Source organism: Nomascus leucogenys, chromosome 15 (genome assembly GCF_006542625.1).
Source record: "Nomascus leucogenys isolate Asia chromosome 15, Asia_NLE_v1, whole genome shotgun sequence".
NCBI lineage: Eukaryota > Metazoa > Chordata > Mammalia > Primates > Hylobatidae > Nomascus > Nomascus leucogenys.
The window spans coordinates 14512844-14532748 of record NC_044395.1 but is presented as its reverse complement, the minus strand read 5'-3'; the positions used below and the strand labels follow the sequence as shown (position 1 = coordinate 14532748).

The 19905-nt window shown below is 47.0% G+C and overlaps 1 protein-coding gene across 4 annotated transcripts in view; it reads left to right on the top strand.

Annotated features, from left to right (window-relative positions):
- Window positions 1-19905, top strand: part of POU2F3 (POU class 2 homeobox 3) — an 81992-nt gene that overhangs the window by 28841 nt on the left and 33246 nt on the right. For all 4 annotated transcript variants that reach the window (XM_003253284.3, XM_012495997.2, XM_012495996.2 and 1 more), the window contains one exon: window positions 2279-2313. In XM_003253284.3, coding sequence (XP_003253332.1) covers window positions 2279-2313 — 35 coding nt within the window. The remainder of the gene's footprint in view (window positions 1-2278; window positions 2314-19905) is intronic.

Genomic DNA, 19905 nt, shown 5'->3' with positions numbered 1-19905 from the left:
CCAGCCCACCTGCCCTCAGAGATGCGTCATGACCTCATGACCACACAGGAAAGGGCTGTACTTGCCCATGGTCGTTTAGGACACAGCTGAGGAAAAGGGGTTAAAGCTCCAGGGCATTCTCTTAGACCCCATTCATTCATCTCTCAGGTGTTTCTTGAGCCTCTTATCCATGTTAGGAACTGTGGTCATTTTGTGGGCACTGAGGACAAAAAAAAATGGGCGTCACTGTCCAGCTCTCAAGGAATTCATAGACTAGCAGAAGAGGGAAACATACAAAGAGGGAGTGACACAATGAGTGCCACGCAACCAGCAGAGAGGCCTCCCGGATTCCAGAGGGGAGAGGGACTAACTCCATGCAAGGGAGCAGTGCACGGAGGCACGGTAACGTGAGCGTGTGTTAGGACGCAAGTGAGTACTTTGTGTGGCTGGATCTCAGGGTACCTGGGAGAAAAAGTAAGGTAGGATTGTGAGTGGCATAAGAGCAGAAAAGGTAGACAGGAGACAGGACATGTGGGGAATTCCATGTTGTGCCAAGGAATCTGACTTTATTCCAAAGCTATTTTGAGAGTGTTGAATTTGTTTACTCATTCATTCAACCAATGTATTTTGAGCTCCTACTATATATATATATATATATATATATATATATATATATATATATACATGTTATATATGCATATTATGTTTAGGACACAGCTGAGGAAAAGGGGTTAAAGCTCCAGGGAATTCTGTTAGACCCCATTCATTCATCTCTCAGGTGTTTCTTGAGCCTCTTATCCATGTTAGGAACTGTGGTCATTTTTTGGCCACTGAGGACAAAAAAAGTGGCTGTCACTGTCCAGCTCTCAAGGAATATATATATGCATATACTATATATATATATATAGTATATGCATATTAATATATATGCATATGCTGCACAGTGCTGGGCTCTGAGTGTACCGTATTTAATAAATAATTATTTTCCTTGCTGTTATAGAACCAATAATACAGGAGACCCAAAGGAAGGTTGTGTGGCAGCTCCAGTCCTGGAGAGCTATGTGAATAGGAAGTTTTATTATAGCAAAGAGTGAAAACGATTCTGCTAACAATAGGTATATGTTTAAGCAAATCATAGTATATCCGTATAATGTAATATTATGTAACCATTAAAAATGATATTTATAATCATAGAAGCATTTATGATGTTCCTTAATAGCATAGGAGAAATATTTATGATGCTCACTGGAAAAAGTGGGATAAAAGTCTATACAGAGTGGTATATAATCCATGAAGAGAAACAATTATACAAAATATCATAAAATATACAAAAATATTAATTATGACTTCTTCTCGGTAGGGTGATTTTTCCACTACTTTAGACTTTTTCTGAACCAAAAAGCTTTGCTTTTCTTCCTCTTATGTATGTATTTATTTATTTATTTTGAGACAGGGTCTCATTCTGTTGCCCAGGCTGGAGTGCAGTGGCACAATCAGGGCTCACTGCAGTCTCTATTTCCTGAGCTCAAGCGATCCTCCTGCCTCCACCCCCTGAGTAGCTGGGACTACAAGCATGTGCCATTATGCCTGGCTAATTTTTTTGTATTTTTAGTAGCAATGGGGTCTCACTGTGTTGCTCAGCCTGGCTCAAACTCCTGAGCTCAAGAGATCCTCCTGCCTCGGCCTTCCGAAGTGCTGGGATTACAGGCATGAGCCACTGTGCCCAGCCACCGAAAGACATTTCTATTAAGCACATATTTACTTTTTCAGCCCAACATTTATGGTAAAAGTTGAGGGTGAGAAAAAACAAGAAAGACAGCTGTCTAGCTGACATACTTTAGGTGTCATCTCTCCTGGAGGGCTGGGCTAGTAGCATGACTTCTGTCCTAGGGAGTCCTTTGGAATCCATGCTGGTCTCTTCTTGGTCCCTTGGTCCCTGGATGGATGTAGCAGCTGCCATCTGAGGGGGAAGCCCGGGCATAGAAGCATGCGGTGGAGTGAGCTCTCCGGTTGGCATGGCCAGCTGTCCTCCCCATAGACCCTGATTTGCTGTGTGACCTCAGACAATTCAGCCTCCCCTCCAAGGTGACCCTTTACCCAGCTATCACCACCCTGGAGGAGACTTTCCAAAGGCGTTTCCAGGAAACAGGTCGAGGAGGAGGATCCCAACCACAAGGGAAGCAGGTGCTCTTTTTCAAAATAGAGCCACACAACTCTCAACATCCTAGTTTTTTTTCTAACCTTCAGCCGCTTCCAAACGTGCTACCAACTAATATACATATATTTTTATCTTTTCTAGGAAATGATCGAAATGGCCTAGACTTCAACAGGCAGGTAAGAACTTGGGTCAGAAAGAAACGTTTATTCTATAAAATTTGGGCATCACCTATGCTGTCTGGTATGGAGGAAGACAAGATTAAGTACAGTTTGGGGGTGTTTATTCACAAACTCCAAGCTTTCAGGATCAAAGGACCTTGAGCTCAACCTCCCACCCCAACCCCTGAGCCAATGTTGGGGTCTCTTCAGTACCCTCTCAAAAAAGGGCTGACAAATGGAGCACCTGTTTAGGGTAAACTTTATGCCAGATGTGGTCCAGAAATCTAAGACAACAGCTCTTTTCCTGTCAATGCTTAGTCTGAGTTGCCTTTTGGGTGAGTGTTTGCATGAATTGACTGGGTACAGAGGAATTTATGGAGCCACAAAGGATGAGGTGCTTGGGTTGTCACAGAGAATTCCTGATTTAAAGGAAGAAGCTAGAGAACATAACAGGAAACAGGCAGAAAGAGCTCAAAAAAGAGCAGGTAACCAGGCTCGGGAGCAATGTAGACATGCGCCTGGTGCCTTGCAAGGAAACCAAGTTGAATGAGGTCAGACTTAGTTAGGAAGGGCTTTGGGCAGAAGAAGGTGGTGTTGGAAAGACTGCAGGACAGATGGATGTGGATGTGTAAAGAGAAGGGGGAAGCCAAGAGAGAGGACTTGCCCTTGAGGTTGGAGGCTGATGGGAAGATGGTGGGGTGGGAGGCAGGACAGGGTGTGACGTCAGAAGCAGATGGCGGGAGTGGGAGAGTTTGTCGGGAGGAGAAAGGCTAAGCTGGAGCCAAGCAGGGAGCAATAATGGGAAGTCCTAGAGTGAGGGAGAGGGGTAAGAAACACCAAGTTAGAAAGCCTGGGTTTTCATCTCATTTCTGCCACTTACTAGGTGTATAACCTTAATCAAGTTATTTAATATTTTTGGTCTGAGTTTTCTCAACTGAAAAATTAATTTATTCCATAAATTTGGCAGTGGGGGAGTACTTGCACTATGCCAGGTATGGGAACACAAAATTAGGATATGGTCTCTGCCTTGAAGGAGCTCAAAGTCTAGTATAAGGACAGGGTGGAATGTCTATAGAGAGAGGGAGAGGGAGAGACTTACTCTTAAGTGAATAATTATAATACAACCTCGTTTATGTTTTATTAGAGGTATGGAAAAACCGTAAAATCAAATAGAAATAGGAACAGTTAATCCTTCCCAGGAGCTCAGAGCAGGCATCATGGATGAGGTGATATCTGAGTCTATCTCTGAAGGATGAGTAGGAATTTTTAGTCAGAGAAGAGTGACGTAGAAAGGGAGATGGCAAGAAGGAAGGAAAAGGGCTGCATTGGGTAATCACTAGGATTCCTCCCCTAGATTCTGCTATCCTGAGTCCAGATCTAGATGGAAGTCTAGGATGGAGGCTGGAGATCAAAGGCAGACTTAGGTTCTTCTCCTTTATCTACAGAGAGATATGAAGTCACTGTTTTGTTTTTAAGACAGGCTATCACTCTGTTGCCCAGGCTGGAGTGCAGTGGTGCAATCACAGCTCACTGCAGCCTTGACCTCTGGGGCTCAACCAATCCTCCCACCTCAGCCTCCCAAGTAGCTGAGATCACAGGCATGTACCACCATGCTTGGCTAATTTTCTGTATTTTTTGTAGAGGTGGGGTTTTGCCACCTTGCCCAGGCTGGTCTTGAATTCCTGGGCTCAAGCAATCCTCCCTCCTCAGCCTGCCAAAGTGCTGGGATTACAGGCGTGAGCCACAGTGCCTGGCCTGAAGTCACTATTAACATTTCCTAAAAGGCTGTTAATTCTGGGTACATTCTTCACAGTCAGAGAGAAGAATAATGTTGAGTCCTAGGCCAACACCTTTTAGGCAGGCAAATTCTGCAGTTTTATTCATCAGGAAGGCTGGGGAGTTTGCTAACAAATGAAAGCCAACTACCCTCCCTTTACACCTGAGAACTAAAACAGAGATAGGCTTCAACTAAAGAGAGCTCTAAGTTAGCTACAGGGAGGAAGGACTTCCAGCCAATGCAGTTTATTAAAACTACCAAGGGAGGGAAACTGTAGAGTCAGCATCTCACTCAAGGTCTTTAAATGTGAGACAGGTTCTTATCTCAGAGATAGTTTGGCCAGGTTTGCTTCAAGGGCAGGAAAATGGAGGAGATGCCCAAGGATTCTGTGATCCTGATGGATTCTGTGATCCTGATCCTAAACAGGTTGGGATGTGGCCTGGGCTCTGTGCTTTCTGCCCTGAGGACTCAGGATTCCCCAGCCCAGGGCCCACCTCTCCTGGCCCCAGCATCTTGGGACGAGATGCATGGGGAGGAGCCTCTTCCATACCAGGACACAGCAAGGCCAGCCTTCTGGGTAGGTGGCCAGCTTCACAGGCCCCATGGGCTTGGCTGCCCATGTGATCTGTTGGAAGCTTGAGACACGCTAGTGCTGGAGAGAAGGATGAGGGCAGCCCCTCTGACCCTGGGAGGCCCCTGACCCTTGGAACATTTTTGGGGTGTGATTTCCCCAAAAGGTGGCTGCTGCTGGGAGTGGGTCTTGCTGGAGTTTGTTTCCCTTGGATGAGCCTTGTGGGGTGGGTTGTCCCCTCCCTCTTCTGGGAGGGGTTTGGATTCTCATCACTGACAAGAACAAACATGACAGATCTTTCCTTTAAAGAAGGTGGAGGGAATTTTGGAGGAAGAGACACTCTGCCTGGTCACGTTCATTTACACACTCAGGCTGGAGCTCTCCTCTGCTCACACTCACACCAGCTCACCTGCAGGTCAGTGGGTGGGCACCCAGGACTTTCCAGGCCCCTGCTTGAGGGTCACACCCTCACACTTCACAGCAAGGGAAGCAAACTAAAACTTGCTGACCGCCAGGCTCGGGGCAAGGTGCTCCTGGCACTGTATCTCCTTTAATTCTCACTCTAAACCAGTGAGGTGGGTGATACAATCCTCATTTCATAAGTGAGAAAACTGTCTCCCAGGCAGCCCTGCCTTTTTCAGAGAAGGATTTGAGAGATTAAATAACCTGATGAAGTTCACACAATTGGTTGATGGGCTGAGCCAGGATTTGAACCCATATCTCTTTGACTCCAGAGCCCATTTTTCCCATGAGGCCTTGCCGTACCTGCCCTGCTCCCTGTGTCCACACACCATCCCTGGGGAGAGGCCTGGGAGCCAGAGATTGAGTGTGACCTCACCATGACTAACTGGGAGGAAATGGGAGGTAGAGGGAGTAGGGAGGGGAAGAAAGAATGGTTGTGTAGGAGCAGCCTCTGCATCTGACACAGACAAGGGGTTGGCAGACACAGGGGAGCAGAGAAAGAGCCACTGCCCTGGGTGAAGCTCCTGTTGCAAGGCCCCAGGCCAGTTGGTGCAGCCAGATTCTGGGTGAACCACAGTCCTGAAGTTGCATGAGCAAGGAACGCTCATGGCTCATTGGGAAGTTTCCACACTGAGCCTGTTAACTTCCTGGTCCCAGGAAGGCAGACTGAGTCTGTCTGGGGGAAAAGGGTGGGAAGGTCAAGGGACCCAGAAGCAAGGCCAACCCTCCATCCCCAGGACAGATAAGATAGACTTGAGAGGCAACAGGCTAAGGCCCTGGATAGGGACTCAGAAGTCCTGGGTTCCGGTGCTGTCTGTCCCTCACTAGTTGCTGCCTTATACAAACCTCTTCTTTCTGGGGTTCTGTTTCCTGACAAATAAAATGGAAAAGCTTGGCTGAGATGCTGTCCAAGGCCCCAAAGAGATTGCATGTTACAGTGTCATTACTTATCTCTTGCCATATTTTGGCTGGTTAGTTGGACTCTGACTTCCACTCAACTTTCATTTTATTTTATTTTTCCACTGAAGAGAAATCAGGAAGAAAGTCACCCTTGAGCTGTAGAGAGTGAGGGGAAATATGTCACATGGAATTTTTCCAGCCTTTATGATTGCGTGTGAGCCAGTGAAAAGAACCATTTGAAATCTAGAGGGTGAAACAGAAGGACCCAGTAGGCTGAATCTAGGACCATGCGTTCAACCTTTGAATATGCAGCCATTCTTAAGTGCTGGATAGAGAGGTGTCCGTTGTAAGAAGATAAACTGCAACGATGCATAGTGAATTCTGTGAGATACATGAGAATGCTAAGCTATACCTAAGGATATTACAGAAGAGATGGTGTCTGAAGTGGGTGGTGAGGGAAGAGTAGGGCTTTGACTAGCAGAGAGGGTTGGCAAGAATATTCCAGGCCTAGGGGATAGTGAGTTGTCTCCCTTGGTGGGTTAGGCCAGGCTATGAAGATGTTGAATGCCTAGCAAAGAAGTCTGGGGCTTATTCTGTGGGCAGTAAGGCGCTCCTAGGTGTTCTCAAGCATGACTAGTTTCATTTACTAGAAGAGCATTGGAGGGGAGTGTGGGTGAGAAGGGAAGGGAGGATGAGTGATGAACTGATGCAAGAGAGGCCCAGTGGAATGCTGCTGTTGCCAGAAATGTGAAGGATACAGACAGAGCATGAAAGTTATGCACACATGCCAGGCGCAGTGGCTCGTACCTGTAATCCCAACACTTAGGGAGGCCTAGGTGGGTGGATCACCTGAGGTCAGGAGTTCAAGACCAGCCTGGTCAACATGGCGAAACCCCATCTCTGCTAAAAAATACAAAAATTAGCTGGGCGTGGTGGCAGGTGCCTATAATCCCAGCTACTCGGGAGGCTGAGGCAGGGAGAATCGCTTGAACCTGGGAGGTGGAGGTAGCAGTGAACTGAGATCATGCCACTGCACTCCAGCCTGGATGACAGAGCGAGACTCTGTCTCAAAAAAAAACAAGAAAGAAAGAGAGAGAGAGAGAGAAAGAAAGAAAGAAAGAAAGAAAAGAAAAGAAAGGAAAAGAAAAAAGAAAAGCAAGAAAGAAGGAAATGCACACAAACATGGAGGCTGGCTGCCTGGCTGTGAATCCTGGCTCCAGCACTACCTGACCACATGACCTTGGGCAAGTTCTCCAATCTCCATGTGCCTCAATCTTCTCATCTATGAAGTGGGGAGAATAGTGATATCTGTCTCACAGGGTTATTATGAGGGACAAATGATGTGTAGATACCTCTTAGACAAGTATCTTGAACATATACACTGTATATTTGCTATTATTATTACTATTTCAGTAGGCATGGAGAGACCCAGCTTTAAGACAGAATTCTGAGATAAGATCAGGAAGATTTTGGCAACAGATTGGGCATGGACAGCAAAGAAGAGGGGTGAGTTAAACATGGCTGAGAATTCTAGCTTGGGATGCTGAATATTGGTAGGACCTCAACCTATCATCAAGAAAAAAGGAGGTGAAACAAACTTATCCAGATGATAGGAGGAGAAGGAAGGGCAGAGAATGAGCTTTGGGCGCCAAATGCACGGCAAGAAATTTGGATCTGGAGCCCAGGAGACAGGCAGGACTGAAGATGCGTACTGGGGAGTTGCCACTGGATCATATTACATGGAGTGATGAGAGGGAATGGGGTTACCTGGGGAGGATGTGCAGAGTGGGAACAGGACCAAGGACAGACCTGGAGAAGGGCACTTAAGGGACAGGCTGTGGAGTGGATGTCTATAGATGAAACTAGGAAGGAAGGTCAAAGGGACAGGAGGGGAGCCATGCTCACAAAGGAGAGATGTTCATGAAGATGGGGAGAACCAACAGCATCAGAGCATACGGAGCAATACAGTAGAGTCTGAAGCCTAAAAGTTGGCTAGGAACTTGGCAGTCAGGCAGGCAAGGGTAGCCTTTGCCTGGTGTCTGTCTGGTCCACAGTGAGAGTGGATGTCAAGCTTGCTGCAGCTGAGGGGTGAGCAGGAGTTAAGGAAATGATGGAGACTTGGATTGTAGAATTCCCTTTCGAGGAATAGGGTGATAAAGAGATGGAGGTGTTGGCTTAAGATGGAGGCAGTGTGAAGAGAAGGCTTTTGTGGAGGAAGGGGACTTGAGTGAGTGTGGCGTGGGAGAGCTAGGAAAGGCAGTGCAGGAGAAAGGAAAGAGGGACCTGGTGGTGGCAGTGGGAGGACCCCAGTGGAGGGCTCTTCTGAGAGGGAAGGAGGGTTGAGTGCCCTGGCGGCGTGTTCAGGAGCCCAGGGCACAGCTGTCCTCGCCTGGAGTCTCTCCACTCCATTTCCTGCTCTTTGGGCCAACAGCTAACTTCAGAAGAACACTGGGAGGTAGAATTGGATTAAAGGGGTTTGGGGGTTCCAAAATGACAAGTGCATACCTAGGTGGCCTCACACCTGCTCTGTTCCAGTAACTTCTGGAACCCTCATCATCCAGGGCCATGGGTTTCCACCAGGCAGATCAGGACAGTGTTTTATGTATGTTGTTGAGCATTGTGTTGCTTGAAGACCTCCCAAAAGTCCTGTGAGGCCAGAAGAGAGTCTGAAGCAAGTTGGCAGCTGTCCTTGTCCCTACGTTTCCTGCCCCAAGAGGGGAGAATCAGTGGCGTGGGGTTTCCTCTTAGCCCCACACTTGGCAGCATTCTAAGCTCACCTGCACCAATGGCTCTCCTATGCCTTTTTCTGGACACCTGCGCCAGCTCGTCCTGAGGAGTTGCCCTGGTGTGCCCTAGTGTAGCATTTAGTTTTAAACCAACTGGGATTTTCCATCATTGTTTTGTTGAATGTGACCAACCAACTACCACGGTTCTCTAGCTGCTCCGAGTACAAACTGACTTGTAATTAATTGGCTCATTGGGGCGTCTTTTTTAAAATCAACAAGATTCAGGTACAGAAAGGTCTCCAAGGACCCAGAATGATGGAGAGGTTTCTTCAGGGAGGCCAGTGAGGGAGACGCAGGGACAGCAGTGCCAGGCCCTGGAGCTGGCAATGGAGGGTCTACGGTGATGGTAGAGTAAGTGCCCCCCCTGCCAGGAGCAGCCTCAGAACAGTAGGCACCAAAGCCACTGAGCCTGAGAGAGCAAGGGAGGGAATGAATAGGCCATGTTGGATTGTTTAGTTCCACAAACCTGCACTTAGTTGACTATTGGGAAGACACAGAAGAGTGCATCACGGTCCCTGCCCACAGGAGCTCCCAGCCCAGTGGGGAAGATGTAGGGTCTGCCACAGAGAGGGAGGTCAGTGGGGCTGGTTCAGAGGGCCTAAGAAAGCCATGCCAGGAGAATAGAGCCTCAGGGTAGTGGGTCCAATGGAGGGAGGCTCCGAGACCTCTTTGGGAGGATGAGAACTGAGGTCTGAAAGACTCTTGTTCCCCCGAGGATTCCTTGCTTCCGCTCCAGGATCCAGCTTCCAGTCCTGTACTTCCTGGTGGACGCAGGATTTGGGGGTGGTGGGGCAGGGCAGGGCGGGGCAGGCTAAGAAAGAGAAGAGGATGAGGAGCCAACAAACCACATTTTGCTCAACCCTAAGCAGTACAGCTGGGTTTTTAGGGTCAGTCTATGATAACCTCTCTCTCCCCTCCAAAATGTCGAAGCGGAAATTTAAATGCAGGAGCCTGACAGATAGAGCTATGTTGGAGATAGGGTTTTGATGCCTGGCCACAACAGGCTTTCTAAGACCTCACTGCAGAATTAAACACATCCACTAGGCACAGATAGAGCCGGCAGAAAACAGACTAAAAGCACCCTCCCGGCCGGGTGCAGTGGCTCACACCTGAAATCCTAGCACTTTGGGAGGCCGAGGTGGGTGGATCACCTGAGGTCAGGAGTTCAAGACCAGCCTGGCCAACATGGGGAAACCCCACCTCTACAAAAAATACAAAATACAAAAATACAAAAATATGCATTTTTTACTAAAAAAATACTAAAATACAAAAAATACAAAATACAAAAATAAAAATACTAAAAATACAAAATTACAAAAAAATACTAAAAATACCAACTAAAAATACAAAATACAAAAAAATTAGCTACTAAAAATCCAAAAAAATTTAGCTGGACATGGTGGTGCATGCCTGTAATCCCAGCTACTTGGGAGGCTGAGGCAGGAAAATCACTTGAACCCAGGAGGCAGAGGTTACAGTGAGCCGAGATCATGCCACTGCACTCCAGCCTGGGCGATAGAGCCAGACTCTGTCTCAAAAAATAAAAAATAAACAAATTTTTAAAAGCACCCTTCTAGTCAACAGGCGGATCTGAACAGAAGGCCCATATGGGGCCAAGCCACACCCTCAACCTCCTTCTAACCCTGATGTTCTCAGTTTTATCAGATCCAGTGTCTCTTGTAATGAGGCTCCTGTAAAACCCCTTTAATATCTTAGAGTGAAATTTATAGAAAACATAGGCCAGGTGCGGTGCCTCACACCTGTAATCCCAGCACTTTGGGAGGCTGAGGCAGGTGGGTCACCTGAGGTCAAGAGTTCCAGACCAGCCTGGCCAACGTAGTAAAACCCCATCTCTACTAAAAATGCACAAAAAAAAGTTAGCCAGGCGCAGTGGCTCATGCCTGTAGACCCAGCTACTCAGGAGGCTGAGGCACAAGAATCACTTGAATCCGGGAGGCAGAGGTTGCAGTGAGCTGAGATCACACCACTGCACTCCAGCATGGGCAACAGTGAGACTCTGTCACAAAAAAAGAAAAAATAGATATAAAAATAAAAATCAGTAATATTGTCTAATTTGAATAAAAAAGAAAAAGCAAAGTAATTAATAATAAAACAATGTGTATTTCAGCAAATATATCCTTAGACACATTCCCCTAAAAGGTTTAATGAGACAGTAGGAAGCTCATGCCTCTATGAATGTGACAGACACAAGTATAGGCTGATATTGGTATGCTATCCTGGCTGCTCAAAAGCCATGATCTTTCAAAATGTTAAACAACTCTTTGTAAAGCTCCAGCCAAATCTAATATTTCCTCGATTAACACAGAAAATGGCATCCCTGGGCAAAATGCGTATTAAGAGTGTGCAAAAGATACTTTGTGTTTGCATAAAAAATAGAATTGGGTTTTGGGCTTTTATGATTATAGGCAGGCTGTTCACCGACACAGATGTCCGGTGGGGCACTTGAAAGTCATATAAAAAGTTGTATGGGAGGCAAAGAAGTGTTTATTTGATACTGTCTTCTACAGTGCAAGATGTCTAGAATACCTGCCCTCAGCCCAATAAATGCAAGCCACACCTCCTAATTGTTAAGACAGCCAGAGAAACCATGCCACAGATTTCAGAAAACATCTCCCAGGGTAGCTATGATCCCCAGTGAGAACGAGTGACCTTGACCCACCAAGGGGATAAGTCACTTCTCTTACCAGGAGACAGAGCCAGATGTGACTGGCTGGAGACCTTCCACATAGAAATACAGCACCAGGAAAAAGCGCCCCCAGAAAGAATGCATACAGCCTCTGCTCTCAGAGAACTTACTTGCTGTCTATCCAGTGAGGGAGATGGGTCTAAAAAATTCCTAAAAATGTCAGAGCAAGGAGTGTGTAAACCAGCGCCACCCCCACGGGGAATGAGCTGGGCTGACTGAGTGATTAGGTGGGTATGGAGCAGAATGTTTAGGCAGGAGATAATTGGCAAGATGAAATAACTCTCCATGGACACGAGGGCCTGTCGAGGGGTGGAGGGCAAGGAGAGGGATAGCATTAGAAGAAATACCTGATAAAATGACAGGTTGATGGGTGCAGCAAACCACCATGGCACGTGTATACCTATGTAACAAACCTGCACATTCTGCACATGTATCCCAGAACTTAAAGTATATAAAAAAAAGATTAAATAACTCCCCTCTCCAAAGTGATGTCCCCGTTGTCGTCAAGATACTATAATAATCATAGTATTTCTTGAACTCTGACGTGTGCCAGGCATTGAGTATAAAAGGGTTTATATACTTTCTTTTGTTTAATATTTAGAGCAACCCTGTGAAGTAGTTGTTATCATTCCTATTCCATAGATGGGAAAACTGAGGCACTGAGAGGTTAGGGAATTTTCCCATCATAACACTGTTCACAGAGAAGTCTGTATTTAAAGACAGGCCTGCCAGACTCCCGACTCTGTGGTTCTCCCCACACCACTGCCTGCTTGTCTCGGGAGGAGGCCGTGTGATGTGGTGGTTGGGTCACGTTGTCTGTATTGGTCAACTCCTCTGCGCCTCTGATTCCTCATGCGAAGATGAGAACAGTAAGAGTATCTATTTCCTAGGGATGGCGTAAGAATTAATAGAGTTAAGATCTATAAAGTACTTAGAATAATGTCTGGTATACAATAATGCACCAATAAACATTAGCTCTTATTATTTTCTGATGAATGAGAACCCATCATTTTCTCTACCACCCTTCTCCCTGTGTGGTTACTTAGGGGCTTGCACCAGGTTGGAGGGCTGCAGAGGCTATTAGAAAGGTAATTTTTTTCTGGAATCCATCATCTCCCAATCTCAGCCCCACCACCCTCTGCAAGCGTGGGCAGGGAAGCAGTTGGTAAACGTGTTTGTTTTTGGAGAGGTGGGAATTTGTCCTCTTTTGCCAGCCATGCTTGGTGCTTTGGCCTGAGGCTCAGGTGTCAACTGTTTCCTGTTTGTAGCCTGGGCAGCAGCCCCAGTACTGGGTGGACCAAGCCCTGTGGCGAGCCCCATAATGAACAGCACAGAGGAACAGGAACAGCTGTCTGGGTTCTCCAGAAGCCTGTGCCTAGGACTTGCTGGTCTGCCAGACAGCCCCAAACACCACCAGAAAGCCCCTCTGCAGCATGGGGTTTGGGCCTAGCTGGTTCCGGCTCCAGCACTGGCATGAGCTCTGCGTGCATTCTGGATGGGTAGTGGAGACCGAATGTGTTCCTCTTGGCTCAGGTGTTGGGTGGCGAACAGTGAGAATGAAGGAGGGAGAAGAAGGTCGGGGTCCGTCACCTGACTGTGCAGGAGCCAAAAAGTGGCTTCTCTCTGGAGATTTCAGTGAGTTGCCTTTGGTGGATGCAGACACTGGTGAGACTAAAAGCAGGGCCAGGCGTTCCCTTTTTCAAGCAGGCGTCTCTTTGGAGCAGGGCTTTTGAAAGGGAAGCTGGATTTAGCCCCAAACAATAACAGGGAAAGTTAATGCTATTTATTGAACCTTTAGTTTATAACAGGCACTGGGCTGAGTGCTTTGCAAGCAGTATCTCATTTAAACCTACAGCCACCCAGAGCAGTAGATTTTATATTTCCATTTTAAAGATGAAGAAACTGAGGCAAGGAGAGGTCAAGCAACCCGCTTAGAGCCAGAATTCAAACCAAAGTTGATGTGCTGTGCCAGGCAGTTTACATTGGTGATATCTTAATTGAGATTACCTAATTAATCCTTACAACAGCCTGGTGAGGTAAGCATTACTCTTCGCATTATATAGCTGGGGAAACTGTAGCTCAGAGAGGTTAAGTAACTTGCCCGAGGTGGAGCTCAGATGTAAAACAGGCCTGTCTGACTTTCTACCATACCGGGCTGCTTTTGAGAGAAAGAGGACAGACAGAGAGAGAGAGAGAAAGAGAGAGAGAGAGTGTGTGTGTGTGTGTGTGCACTCCTGCAAATGAGACATGACCTAATGTTACCCAGAGCCCCTCACTTGACATGTGTCCAGTACTTTTCCATGTTTCCAAAGACTTGTCAGTCATACCAACACCCGCAGACCTCTTCTGGCTGAGGCTTGCCAGCTGAGATGTAGAGATAGTATCTGCAGGCTCGGGGAGGGTTGCCAGGTAAAGGGTGGGGTGGAGAAGGGTTCCCACCCAAAGAGGGTTCCCCTGGCCCTTCGAGAAGCCGCCTCCCTGGGCCTGTGCGTGAGAAGGGTCCAGGGAGGAGGCAGTGTTTGCCTGTGTGTGCCTGCAGGGAGAGGGCGGGCCCTGGCTTTCTCTTTGCCCCCAAGTCAAAGAGGGCTGTGCCTTTAGCTCTTGTAACCAACCAGAGAGTCGTCTTCTCCCAGAATCACTGCCTTGGCTAAAAATAAACTTTTTCCAACTTAAAGCTTCCTTCCCCCTAGTCTGGCCCTTAAGTGGCTTTGGAGGCCACCCTGGGGCTCAGGTGCTGTTTCTGTGTCCCTGTACACTTCCTACCTGATACCAGGTCACATCGAGTTTTATGTCCCTCTCTGCTTGACAACTTCCAGAGGGCTTCTCTGAGCCAATAGGTTTTTTTCCACTCACAAGAACTGTGTGAAGGGGGTGTTAGTACTCTCATTTAACAAAGAAGATAACTGAGGCTCCAACGGTTGAGTGGCCTGCAACTCAGTAGCAGAGCTGGGACTTACTCCATTCCCTTTGCTCTGTGACTGCTGGATCCCAGGGGCTGTGCTCACTACAGGTCTGTTATCTCCAAATCCGTCTTGTCCCACTGATCACCGCTGCCTTCATGGTCCCCATACCCTCCTGGACCTCTGCTGCTTGTGTTCAGATCAAGTGTTGAGACTTCCCTCCCTTTTCCACCAAAGCCCTCTTGGCTCCCAACTGCTGAAGATACTTAGTTCACATCCTGCTGTGCTTTTCTTTCTTGGCAGCCCCTCCCCTGCGCTGGCATCTACTCGTATTTCCTCCCGTATACTTCATCAGCACGGACTGCTGTGGGGTGTCTCTGGTTCCAGTCCTGTAGCAGACAGTGTGGTTGCAGATTGAGCTCTGGCATTGCACAGACCTGGCTTTGAATCTTGGCTCCACCAACAGAATCTGTGTAACCTGTGTGACTTACGCTCTCCAAGCCTCAGTTTCCTCTTTGTTCAATGGGAGGAAAAATAGGATCAACTTTATAATGCTGTTAGGAGGAGGATTCAATGAGATCTTGAGTGTAAAGTGTCTTGGACACGGTAGACACTCAATAAATGTGAGTTGTTGTTGTTCCTATTGCAACAATTTAGCAGCAATATTGGTTCCAGTTGCCCCATTTCATATCCATGTGGCTCCAGTTCACCCCTTCTTCTTAGCTTTGCCCTTGGAAGGCTCTGAAGACCCCTGGTTCCTCCGTTTCCAGATGACAGTGCTGCTCAGATTCCCCCAACTGCTGGCCTTCTTCTGAGTGTTCTTACCTGTGCCCTTGTGCTTGACTCAGCCATTACTAAAGCAGTCATAAGAAAGCCATGCAAGACTCAGTCTGGGCCAGGCCAACACAGGCATGCCTCACTATACCTAACAGGGTGGTTTTTGAAATGTTGTATACAAATCAAAGTTCCATCAATGAAATATTATTTTCCTTCACCAGAGAACCTGCATTTAAAGAAATATTAGCCTGGGTGCAGTGGCTCATGCCTGTAATCCCAGCACTTTGGGAGGCTGAGGCTGGCGAATCACTTGAGGCTAGGAGTTCAAGACCAGGCTGGCCAACATGGCGAAACCCCGTCTCTACTAAAAATATAAAAATTAGCCAGGCATGGTGGTGGGCACCTGTAATCCCAGCTATTCTGGAGGCTGAGGCATGAGAATCACTTGAACCTGAGAGGCAGAGGTTGCAATGAGCCAAGATAGCACCGCTGCACTCCAGCCTGGGTGACAGAGACTCGGTCTCAAAAAAGAAACAAACAAAAAAGAGAGAAGTATTATACTGAATCTTTTCAGAGAACAAAGAATGAATTTTTATCGTCAGTTAGAGCCAAACATCATCTATAGGCTTTGCTTAAAGCAAGTTATACGTTAAGATTTTTATGTTTATATTTTCCCCCTTGATGACATCTCACAGTGTGTGATCCTAACAAGAAATTTTTTAAAACTTAACCTAGGCCACCACTGTGGATGGTTTCATCTGAGGGCTTGGAAGTGGGTTTTGCAGGCCACTTATGTAGCTGGCAAACTGAGTCTAGAAAGATTTGGATACCCAGTCACTGGCAGCAAACGTGGGTTCCTGCGGAGGCCAATGGTGGAGAGCTGTGCTCCTGGCTCTGGGCCGGGACTTTTGCAAGTGTGGCTGAGAAGAGTGATCAAGCTGAACTTGGACTCTAAGGCGAGAGCTGCCAAGCCAGAGAAGGCTAACCACTCTGTCTGGGAGGGGGAAGCAGTGAAGCTGCCTGAAGACCAGGAGTCCCTCCCTAGGTGTCTGACATGAACCAGAACCAACTTCCTTTCCAAGGATTTGGTGCCTCCCTTAAGGTTGGCCTATCAGCATAGGAAGAGGGCAGCTTTCTGGCTATTTGGGGCACTCCCCAGACTGTGTAGAGGCTGCCCTTGCCCACGTGGCCTGAGAGGGACAGGTGCTTTTCTGGCATAAAACAAGGTATGGAGCAGCAGCGTCTGGGGTTTGTGACTTTGTCCAGGATGTGGCAACCCAGCAGCGATCCAGTGGGCTGCCCCGTCCTGCTCAGGCAGGCCTCTGAGGATCTGGGGAGTCCAAGTGCATAAGAGGCCTCCAGTTCCCCTCCTTCCCTGGGCCCTAAGGACTTCCAAGTACCACCTGGGAAGCAATGAGAATCCTGCCTGGAATGATGGAGGCTACCGAAAGCAGAGAGGAACAGAGAAGTAGGCGTCTTAATTCTGGTTTGCATGAGCCCTGACCCTAGCCTGCCCCCACCCCCTCCCTTCTCCCCACTTCGCATCTCCCTCTCAGGTTCCTGTTCATCTTTCCAAACTCAGTTCAAATGCCTCATTCTCCAACTTGCCCCCCCACCACCACTACCTCCACCTGTGTGCCTTAATAGGCTTCGTGTGTGTGTGTGTGTGTGTGTGTGTGTGTGTGTGTGTGTGTGTGTCTGCCCTGCCCACCAGTCAGTGGAATATTTGGGAAAAGGGTCTGTATAGTATTTATGGTAGAACAGTGCCTGCGCTGTTCAGTTACTGGTGCATTCAGTAAGTGTGTTCTAAGTAAATGCATGGAAGCAAGCGGATCACTTGAGGTCAGGAGTTTGAGACCAGCCTGGCCAACGTGGTGAAACCCCATCTCTACTAAAAATACAAAAAATTAGTGGGGCACGGTAGTGCACACCTGTAATCCCAGCTACTTGGGAGGCTGAGGCAGGAGAACCACTTGAACCTGGGAGGCAGAGATTGCAGTGAGCTGAGATCTCACCACAGCACTCCAGCCTGGGTGACAAGAGCAAGACTCTATCTCAAAAATAAATACATAAATTAAGCAAGTAAATAAATGCACGGTTGGATTATTGGGCTGAACCTCTCCACCTGCCTATCACCCTGCTTCCTGGGGGCCGCGAATGCCCATCTCCTCTGCTCTTCCGGCTGCTTTGCTCCCTGTTGTCTTTTCTTGCATCCAGTGATCCACAAAACCTGCCCCCTTTTCCCAGGAAGGTGAACTTGTTGGCTTTATGCAAATAGAGTGTGGAGTGGGCTCCATCCAATCGGCTCTGGTAAATATTGCCTAACCCTACCACTTGCCGGCCGGGCCCGGGAGCTGTTTACAGAGGCATCTCAGTGTTGGCTCTGTGGTTGTTGGGTGCTAGGGCCTAGCCTCTAGGGACCTGGAGTGTGTGCAGGACTCTGACCAACCCAGTTTGAGGTTTGTAGTTAGGTCAGCTAACTATCCCAAGCCAGAACAGGGCTCTTACTAAACGCCCCTTAGGAAGTAACGTGGCCATCCTGGGGCTGCCCTCTCCTGGCCATTTGAATGGAAACAGTGTGGTTGGGGACATCCAGTGACACATGACATCACTGTAACGTTATTTTTCATAAACTGTGGAGATAAATTTGGGTTGAGCCTTTAGCCCCGGGGTGAGTGTGAAACTCACAGACTCTTAGGGCTAATGGGTCCTTGAGGCCGTCTGTCCCCTGTTCTCAGCAGCATCCCACAGAGCCCCATTGCTCTGGCACAAGGCTGTCTCCCTCCCTTTAATCCTGTGTGTTGACACGTTTGTTTATTCATAATATAATGTCTTTTACCCTCAGCGGTGAAATTTAAAAGGAGAAACGGAGTGCAGGTGTACAGAACTAAATATATTCCATTTTTATCATTCAAGATTTTGCATTTTTGGGGTTAAAATATTTAGTGCATGTAATGAAATGAAGGTCAGAGTCGATGATGTTAGTTACTTTAATATTCTTATTTGGCAAAATAAAACAACTGTATCTGACTCTAAAAAAAACCAGTTTACTAATCATGAGCCTCAAAAGCCTAAGAAAGAGTGATTCCAGTACGACCTATGCCTCATACACAAATTCTGCTGACACCCCTGTCAGATGGCCTGTGGTCCCAAGTTTCTGCCAAAACTCATCCTGGGTTTTCAGACTTGCTACCAGCCCGCTCCAGGACTGAGTGGGTTGAAATGCTAGACGCCATCACCTCTCTTGGTCACTCTGCCCGCTTCTGTTTCAGGGCCTGTGGCTGTCCCAATCACATGGCAGCCCTTCAATATTTGAGAAGAGTCATGACCCTGAAATCATCCCTTTTCTGTGTAAATATCCGGGATCTGTAAATGATTCCATATGTTATGCTGCTGAATGCCTTCCTTAAACCAGTTATATACTTAATACATGAATACTTTCTTGTTATAAAAAAATTTCATAATAGAGATTAAAAAGGAAGATTATTTTTATCCCTGTTCATGCTCAGTCCTCCTCCCAGAGGTAACTCCTTTTATCAGGGTAGTGTATATATGTCTGGAAGACTTTTTCTCTGGATATATATTACAAATGGAAATGTATAAATTTTTGTGGCCTACACACATACGTATAAATTATACTGCATGTATTCTTTAGTGGCTTTTAAAATTTTAAAATAATATTTATAGGTTGTTTCATGGCAGTACATATAGAGTCATATGATTTTTGTTAATGACCACATAATGTTCTATTGTTTGGGGGTTTTTCTGTTTTTTTTCTGAGACGGAGTCTTGCTCTGTCACCCAGGCTGGAGTGCAGTGGTGCTATCTCGGCTCACTGCAACCTCCGCCCCCAGGGTTCAAGCAATTCTCGTGTCTCAGCCTCCCCAGTAGCTGGGATCACAGGCGCACACCACCATGCCCAGCTCATTTTTGTATTTTTTTAATAGAGATAGGGTTTTGCCATGTTGGCCAGGGTGGTCTCGAACTCCTGACCTCAAGTGATCTGCCTGCCTCGGCCTACCAGAGGGCTGGGATTACAGACGTGAGCCACTGCACCTGGCTTGTTCTATTGTTTTAACATAATCTTACTTTTCCATTCCCCAGTAGATGGATATTAGGTTGCTTCCGATACTTTATTTTACAATGCTGTGATGAACTCCTTGAATTCGTTTGTGCCTTGTTGCCTTTACATGCATGTGCTTTGGTCTGCCAATCACTCCCTTTAAGTATGAGATCCACAAGTGTACAGCATAACACTCAATGCTCAGGTGAGATCCAGGCAGGCCAGAGCACGGTGCAACTATTTGTTCATCTAGCCATCCATTTACCCATTTGAATGTATTTATTGAGCAGGTACTATGCCTTTCTCTTGCCCTGATTTCTACTTGCGCCAGCTGCAAATAAGGCAGTAATGGGGCCTGCCCTCATAGAATGATGCAGTCCAGCACGGGAAACTCCCTCCATTCAGATACTCTACTTCTGTTAGTACCGCCTATCCTATGGGGTTTTTTAAAGGTAATTATGTCACACTGTCAACTTATATGCTCTTTCAGTCAGTTAATGCGTCTCAAGTCTTTTTTCATATAAATTGTTGTCTCAACTTGTGCAGTTAATTTTCATATTTCTAAGTAAAGGATTTTTATATTTGTTCCTATGTTTTATCTTATGACCTGCTTCCCTTCCTGCCATATGTTTGAGCTTTTTTTTTTTTTTTTTTTTTGGTGAATCTT